Source organism: Macadamia integrifolia, unplaced genomic scaffold, assembly GCF_013358625.1.
Source record: "Macadamia integrifolia cultivar HAES 741 unplaced genomic scaffold, SCU_Mint_v3 scaffold1980, whole genome shotgun sequence".
Lineage (NCBI taxonomy): Eukaryota > Viridiplantae > Streptophyta > Magnoliopsida > Proteales > Proteaceae > Macadamia > Macadamia integrifolia.
Genome location: NW_024868447.1, coordinates 45725 through 54677, shown reverse-complemented (window position 1 = coordinate 54677; position 8953 = coordinate 45725). Strand labels below are relative to the sequence as shown.

At 37.8% G+C, this 8953-nt stretch overlaps 1 protein-coding gene across 2 annotated transcripts; it reads right to left on the bottom strand.

Moving 5' to 3' along the window:
- Positions 1-489: 489 nt before the first annotated feature.
- Positions 490-6547, bottom strand: LOC122065344 (factor of DNA methylation 4-like). 2 transcript variants are annotated; one of them, XM_042629145.1, is made up of 8 exons: positions 5122-6547; positions 4711-5006; positions 4289-4498; positions 3801-4010; positions 1910-2131; positions 1389-1598; positions 626-897; positions 490-534 (listed from the first exon to the last, which is right to left on the bottom strand). In XM_042629145.1, the coding sequence occupies exons 1-7, from the start codon at positions 5930-5932 to the stop codon at positions 667-669; spliced, it is 2190 nt and encodes a 729-aa protein (XP_042485079.1). In that variant the 5' UTR covers positions 5933-6547; the 3' UTR covers positions 490-534; positions 626-666. The 2 variants fall into 2 exon arrangements, with proteins under 2 accessions (XP_042485079.1, XP_042485078.1); XM_042629144.1 differs by having other exon boundaries at positions 490-897; positions 5122-5951; positions 6326-6546.
- Between the last annotated feature and the right edge of the window lie 2406 nt (positions 6548-8953).

Below are 8953 nucleotides of genomic sequence, written 5' to 3'. Positions count from 1 at the left end.
GAAATTTTGCAAAACATATCAGTTAGGTCTGAAATGAGAAAAATGAGTAGATCATGAGGTGCAAGCACTAAAGTTAAAATGAAGGGATTACCAGCTTGAAGTAACCAATACTGGTTACAAAAGGAGGATTCATGTATTAAGTATCGATGACCTCAAAAACAAAAATGAAGACGACTTAAAAACCCTTTCAACCCTAATTTTCATACAGAACTGGCCAAAACCAGATCGGCCAAAATAAAAATTGGCCTCGGCTGATTCCAGTCAAATCCAATCCACAGATCAGCCGGGCCAATCTAATCCGATTTTTAAATCCCTCCACCAATCCTTACCATCAAATTCTATAGCAGTACCCAGCCAAGTCATGGAACAGGGGAGCTACACAATAGATTTCCAGGAAACATTGCCATTTATCAAGAAGTTCCTTGAATCATTGAATCATAGCATTGTCTTGAGCAGAGCATCAATAACTGATAAGGGTGAACATTTGAATGTGCTGAAGATGACTGTTAGATGCCCAATTTTCTTAGGTCAAACCTGCAGGTTTATACAATGAGCCATTTAGTAACATCATATATGTCAACCTGAGCAATTTACATGTTAATGGGACCAAGCTTTGTTTCCATACAAAAAGGTATCATTAGCAGGAATAAGGCAGTTCTATCAGTCTTAGATCAACATGTGCTTATATACTCTTAACTGCTTCAGAATATATGCAACTCCTTCTTTCAATGTAGCTTTCCTTGCTTCTTTGAAGTTCCATAGCTCAGATTTTATGTACCGCCCGCTCGGATTGTAATCATTTATCTCCTTTAGGGCTGTAGTAACTGCCCTGTATACTTCTTCACCCAAATCATTCTTCAGGATTTTCAGCTTTTCATCCTCTTCATCTATTATTTCCTGCACCGCATCGTTCATGGTACATGAAAACAAAATTAATGTAAGAACCGTTACAGCTCAGTTTGGTTGCAAGGGGAGTGAGAAAAGGGAACTAGGGAAGTGAAAAGAAATATTTGCCTTTCCTGTAAAATATATTTAACTTTCAGGAGAAATATTTGCATTTCCCTTCTTTGCAACTATAACATTAAAAATGACTTTTCCTGTAAAATATATTTTATTTCCTTGCCAGGGAAATATTTATATTTTCTTTGCAACCAAAAGGAGTCAGTATTTTTTTCACATGTAAATATATGAGTATGAAAGTATAATACAATTTTATTCTCCTGCTTGGATAATCTAGTCAATAAACAGGTGAAATACAAACACACACACAAGTTGAGATACCAAAAAATAGATAAACTGCAAGATGTAGAGATTTTCTGAGATCCTAAAGACAAGAGATTACGGATAATGGAAGGAGCAGCTAGCAGATTCATATTTAAAAAGAACACCTGTATTTTCCCATCAACCACAATGATCTTGAAAGGGTGCCATCCTGGGTTTCTGAGGTGCTCATTCCACAATGAACAGATATTTGAAGCCTTTTCCACTTCTTCTTCAGAAGGATATTTATGTCTGCATGCATCAAGAAATAGTTTGTTGTCGAGAACTCCCATTCTCTTCACTCCAATTTGAGCACGACCTAACATTTCTTTCAAACCCTGTAAGAACAAAGAAAATTAATTAGTCACACCCCAACAACAGTGAGGAAGATAATGAGGTAACTAAGTTTGAGAAAGAAATTATGAAATGTCAAATTTGTACCAGCATAAGCTATTGAGCAATGGTTTAATATAGTCCTGTAAAGGACTCATCATGTTAAGATATATCAACATGCTTCCATCCATTAAAACTAGCATAAAATTCTCTAGAAAAAAAAAATATTTAAGCATTAAAATCTAGGAGACTATGAGAAGTTGAGACTCTTAAGAGTAAGTACTTGAAGTCGAGACTTTTAAGGGTAAGTACTTACATAAATTAATTCCCTACGAGCATCCTGCAGCTCATCATTGCTGTTGCGCTCCTTCACTATTAGAATTTGGTTGAGTGATTTAAGGTCCTTCAACTCTCCATCTTTATCGTCCAGCTCCCGCTTCATTGACTCCACCTTTTTCTGGACTTTCGCATCCTCTGCATCTTTCTTGTATTTCGTCACTTCTAATTTCCCTTTTAAATGCTTGATTTCTTTCAAACCCTGTAAGAACAAAGGAAATTAGTCTCACTCCAACAACAATGAGAAATTTTGTTCCAATAAAAAAAAAAAAGAGTAATAGTTTAATATTTGAATGGACATATCAGACCATGATTCGAAATTTCGCGAAATATTTCAGTTTCGACAAGGATTGAAATGAATTGACTGCCGAAAATTACATGTCGAAATTTCCAAAATTTGACCAAATTATTTCGGTTTCAATAGGGGTCAAAATAAAAAATTGAACCTTGGGTGAGACTGCAAAAAAAAAAGAAGGAATTGACACAATAAATTTTATTTGGAGTGGGGTGTGGGAGGAATGAATGAGCAGCATTTAGATTAGATCAACAGAAAAATCCAAGAAATCAATGATAAGAACTGAATGAATTTTCTGGAGATGTGACTGCAATTCTTACCTTTTGATTTTAGTTGTCTGAAATGACTAATGCCTACATAGATAGTGGGCCATTTGGGTAATTCCAGTTTTCCATTTCAGGTGGATTCAGGTCCTGAAAGTTCTGTTAAATGTTTATAGCCTTATGTGTGAAGGTGTGGCATATCTGTTGTCTTCTTGATAGCTGACCATCTTGCTTGACCAAATGCAAAGCACCCATGTCCTTATTAGCTATATTTTACTGTTTAGTTGGACTCCTCATTTTCAATGATAGCTGTTGAATATTTTTACAGACATCTTTCCTTTTTTTTTTTTTTTGAAATGTAACAAAGAATTCTCCAAAAAGAAAAGGGGTATTCTATTTTGCCACATTTCTAAGGGCTTTAGGCTAACTTGCTAGGCAATGGTAAAGTGGAAAAATGTAGAAATATTTTATTCACCACCTGAATTTCCATGTCTTGGTTTTTCGGGCCAACGGCTAAGGCTTCTCCTCCTTCCAAATTTCTCTATTGTTTTGACCTGATATTTGACTCACTCAGTAGATCTTGATTCTGCATGTTCCTGCCTGCATTTCCCTCTCACAATGAAGGTCAAAAATGCCCATCTCTATTCCCTAACACCCATCCAAGAAAAATGGTATTAATTATTATTATTATTTTTTTTTTTCAGTCTCTACCTTGGTATTTGTTCATACTATTTTTAAATATTTAATATGAAAATTAAGTTTGAAGGAATAAGTATTTGCAACAACTTTAGAGGAAGATGATGCTGAAATTTGCAATTATCATAGAGAAGAAAACCATGACCATTCCATTAAGGGTTTGAATGGTAATAGTGTTTTTAATAAAAGCATATATAACTTATTTTTCCATGGTGGTGCTTTTGTATGATCATGTTAAGAGTGTGGCAATTTCAATGGTTGAGGACACCTAAAGATCCTGGATCCCATTTTACCTTGAGCACTCTTCAAACATTAAATAAATGTATACATAATAATACACATTTATCATATAGGCTAGTGTAGGTATCTGGGAAATGTAAACCTCTGGGGTATTGCCCCTCGATTCCTTGTTTTGGAAGAAAGAGGAAATGTTTTCTTGGGAGTCACCACGTAGATAAGGGGTCTGTGACCCTTAAATGCCTATTTTTTTCAAAGGAGAGAAAGAACTTCAATGGATAAGGTTTCGGTTTTCCCAAATCTCAAGGTTAAGGAGATATCATATTAAGATATGAACAGAGAAGAATGAGAAGTTGAGACTCTTGAGAGTATGTACTTACATCAATTAACTGCTTCAGTATAAATGCAACTGCTTCTCCTAGTGTAGCTTTCCTTGATTCTTTGAAGTTCCATAACTCAGATATGATGTACCGCCCGCTAGGATTGTAATCATTTATCTCATTTAGGGCTGCAGTAACTGCCCTGTATACTTCTTCACCCAAATCATCCTTCAGGCTTTTCAGCTTTTCATCCTCTTCATTTATTATTTCCTGCACAGCATCATGGTACATGAAAAGAAAAATGTTAAGAACTGAAGTGTTTTTTCACATGTAAAATATATGAATATGAAAGTATAATACAATTTGTATCCTCCTGTTTGGACAATTTTGAAAAAGCTAGTTAATAAACAGGTGAGATACAAAACATACAAGTTGAGATACCAAAAAATGGATAAACTGCAAGATGTAGAGATTTTCTGAGATCCTAAAGACGAGAGATTACGGATAACGGAAGGAGCAGCTAGCAGATTCATATTTAGAAAGAACACCTGTTCTTTCCCATCAACCATGATGATCTTGAAAGGGTACCACCCTGGGTACCTGAGGTGCTCATCCCACAGTGAACACATATCTGCAGCCTTTTCCTCCGCTTCTTCAGCCGGATATTTCTGTCTGCATGCATCAAGAAATGGTTTGTTGTCAAGATCTCCCATTCTCTTCACTCCAATTTGAGCACAACCTGACATTTCTTTCAAACCCTGTAAGAAAAAAGAAAATTGGACTCACCCAAACAGCAGTGAGGAAAATCATGAGAAATTATGAGGTAATTAAGTTTGGGAAAGAAATTATGAAATGTCAAAATTGTACTATCATAAGCTAATGAGCAATAGTTTTATAGTCCTGAAAGGACTCATCGTGTTAAAATATGAACAAGAAAGAATGAGAAGTTGAGACTCTTGAGAGTACAGACATCAATTAATTTCCTACGAGCATCCTGCAGCTCATCATTGCTGTTGCGCTCCTTCACTATAAGATCTTGGTTGAGTGATTCAAGGTCCTCCAAGTCTCCTTCTTTATCGTCCAGCTCTCGCTTCATTGACTCCACATTTTTCTGGACTTCTGCATCTTCTTCATCTCTCTTGTGTTTCATAACTTCTAATGTCCCTTTTAACCGCTCAATTTCAAACTCTTTATAATTTAATTGTTTTTCTAACTGATATATTCTCTGGATATGGTTCTGTTCATCGTGGTGCAGTTTTTGTATCTCTATTAGACATAAAACAACCATGAAGTAAGATTTTGTACCTAAAGAACTTATATATAAAAAAAAAGTAATAAAATTCAGGTATGCTTGTTTTCCCAACCTCATGGAGATACATACTTTTATGTGTGGAGATACAACTGTCTTTGTCCTCAATTAAACTGTTGAGAAGTATGTTCTTTTTATTTTCTTCATCTGCCACAATATCCGAAATGGTTTTCAAATCTCCAATCTTTCGTAGATGCTTGCCTATAATACTTGTAGAATTATAGTCATCTTCGCGAGCAACCCATGCATTTATACTAGACCCTTTGTGCTGCTTCCATGCATGCCAATCACACTCTGCTTCAAAATACTTCTCAAATGCCATTGCATCGTCATACCCAGACCAATCTTTGTTGAACACCAGTAAGGCAGACCCTGAATGACGCCAATCTTTGTCCCGCAAAAGATGGACCTTCACGCCATTATATCCTCTCTGTGACAACTGCTCCCTCAGCTTGGAAGCACTTTCCCTCACATATTGTCCACCCTTGTACTCAGTTGGAAGATTAACAACAATTCCAGTCAATGGCCAAACAAATTTATCATTGTGATGACTGCATCTTGGAGGTTCAGATACTCTCACAGGCTGCAATGGGAACTCTTCTGGGCCTACATCTCTTTCCAGGTATTTAGCCAAGGCCAGATGTTTTGCCTTGTGCTTGACATTCTTCCTAGCCCAATCTTTACCCACATCAGTAGCATGTTGCAAGAGTTCCTGATAGATATAGTCTCTTTTTCTCTTGCCCAGGCAAAATGGGCACTCATACATGTCATTTGAGATTTTTACTTTAGGATTCCCACTCTTCAGTTCTTCATAAGATTTATCTACATATCTACTCATCTCAGGCTCTCTTATGTCTGATTTTTCCTCTGAACTCTGATCCATTGAAATTTTAGCAGGAAACCTAGAAATAAAATGAAAACAACACAAATCCAAAGCAGCATTATCAATCAAGGATGAATGCTCAAGCTAGAGGAATGTGAAAAGCCAATCCTATGGTCAATGGCATACCCATTCAACCACCATTTAAAAGCTGTTGGGATTATTACCCAGCCCATAAAATATAAATGAAATCCAAGTGAGGCCAATAATCAAACACCAAAAAGGGCACACAAATACAAGGGATTTTAAGTGGATAACCCACCAATTAAAGAGGGAAAACCAATACAGTAAAATTGAAACAACTTTCACTATCAACTGTAGAAAAATAGAACAAAGTCTCTCTAGGTTTTTACCCAAAGCTTGAGGAATATAATTAATGGAGAGAATACAAGTTACCTGCCTCTCTCAAAACCTTAACAGACCTAAACTTATGGAGACAATCAATTCTTGCAAGAGACCCTAGCCTTGTTTGTCGTTCTTCCTAGAATTCTTCCTCACTAAATAAAACCTAAGAATAAGTACCCAAAGAAAAAACCCTGCCTGATTTCTCATCCCAGGTCTAATTTCTCATCATATATTCATATTCTTCCCACAACTTCGACAAATGGTTTTGGCAACAGAGAGCGATGGGAATTGGGAGAGTTTTTATTATTATTTTTTTTTTTTTCTTTTTTCCTTGAAAGAGAGTTTATTGAGAAAAAAAAAAATGTACACATTAGACGTACAAATACTTTCCTGCTAAAGAATGGAATGTGGTCAGTCTATACGTGCCCTTGAAGTCTTGGATGCCCCAAATGCTGCCCACGTGAAGAAGAGATGTGCCCCAGATGTTGTCCAAGTGTTTCCTATATGTGCCCATATGTGCTATTGGATGCCCCAACTCTTGCCTACGCAAATCCATGTTCACAACTGTTTGCCTAAGTGTGCCTATGCATGCCCCCAAGTGTTGTCTAAGTGTGTCTATGCATGCTCTTGAATATCCCAAGTATTGCTTAAGTGTGCTATGCATGTCCCCTAAGTATGGCAAATTGTGCCTCTGTCAAACACATGATAGGCATGATCTTATTAATCAAAATATCTATGATCTTGTTCAGCTCCATCGAATGTAAAAAAAAAAGATAATGAAACAAAAGAAGTACTAAGGTCTAAATTATGTACAATTGTTATAGAGTTCAATGAGGATCCTAGTCGTCGAATGGAACTTGGGCACATCAAATGGACCCCAACACATAGTGAGGGTCCATCCGATGGCTAGGACCCTAACCACCCTATACAACCGTTGTAGAGCATGTGGGGGCACTAAGGTGGTTAATATCACTAATTACAATTGCTGCCTTTAATAGTGGAACATTTTTTTTTTTTGAATGGAAAATATATTAAAGAGAAAAAAAATTCAAATATAACACACACAAAGTGCATGTGGGGGGCACTAAGGTGCTTAATATTATTATGGGTTCAAGTACTGGGAAGAATGTTAAATGAATTAATTTTGGCGCTTGCATTTTCCCATTTCACTCATCAGTCGTTTTCGGTCCCACGGATTGCCAGTGGGCAAGAGAACTTTATCCGCCGCTTTTATTTTTAAGGAAATCTCACTACTATACTTTTATATTCTATTATGGGGAAGAGAACTTTATCCGCCACTTGTGCGGACACTACGCTAGTGTGCAAGCCAATTGCACGCCAATGGCAATGCAGTCTTTTTTTGCCGCACAAAGCCATGCATGCGGGGAGGATTCTTTACTCCATTCCATTAATAAGCCAGGTAAGATCTTTTTGATCTCCGAAGCTAGCATTGCCTTGTAAACCCAAGGGAAAAGAAAGCCTAAAAGGCAACGTGGCATCTTCGCTTAGACACAATGGGGGTGAAATGACCACCCCACCCGTCATAAAAGGAAGAATTCTCATCCCTGTTGATGCTTATACAAGTGCTCCCATTAGCCCATGCACTGATGTAGGAGCCACATTGTAATACCTTACTTCTTAAATCCGGTCTGATTACACAGTTGATCCCATTTAACCATGCAGGACCCGAATCGAAGAGAGTTAAGGCGGGTTCCTTATGGACCATGATGGCAAGGGTGACCTTAAACACAAGCTGGCCAGACAAGTCCGAGCCAGTGCCAGAGGAGACGGGAGTACCCAAGCCGTGTACATGCACATATCATAAGGCCATGTACGGATAAAGCAGGTATGTAGCCATATCTTAAGGCGCATACGTATATTACATCTTATGCCAAGAGTGAGATTCGTGCCGAGAGTCAAACTCTATCAAAATCCCACTTGTTGGTCAAGTTTTGGCCCTCAGGTGGACGGCCACAAGTGGGTGCATCCTCCCACCTGAGTGACCCACCCATGAGGTTACAAGATGTTTTAAAAAGTATAAATAGCTATCTTATGTTTTCCTTTTTCTTTTTCTCATTTATGACACTCGGACGTTTGGTGAAAAGAGTAAAGTGGAGAGAGAAAATAAGGGAAAGAAGAGGAAAAGAGAAGGAAGAGGAAGAAGAGATGGATTTCAGCGGCGCCGAGGCTTGATCTTCCCATTCCGACGCCAGAAAAGTGATCTCCAATACGAGATCTACGTTTAAAGGTGAGCAAAGGCTAGGTTCCTTAAACTTTCACCATACCCAAGTAAAACCCTTGATTTGGTTAGAGTTTCTTGAGGTCTTGTAAATCCCCCTTGAGATGATGAATCTAAGGTTTAATAGATGATCTATGTGTTGATTTTGAAGGATTTGAAGAAGTGCTTACAAGGTTGGCAAAAGCATTAGTGATTTGAAGTGATTTTGGGGTTTGAAGGAGTTCTTGAGCAAATAAGGTAAGATGGCTTTCCATCCCTTAAATCTAACCTAGATCTAGGTTAGAACCATCTTATGAGACCTTGAATGTGTAGAGAATGGGTTGGGAAGAGCCCCATTTGATTCCCCAAAGGTTGGGGAAGGTTTTAGGCAAAAACGGTATTTTTCCGTCAAGACCGGTGGGCCAAATGGCCCGCCTGAGGGCACCCGCCTAAGAGGGCAG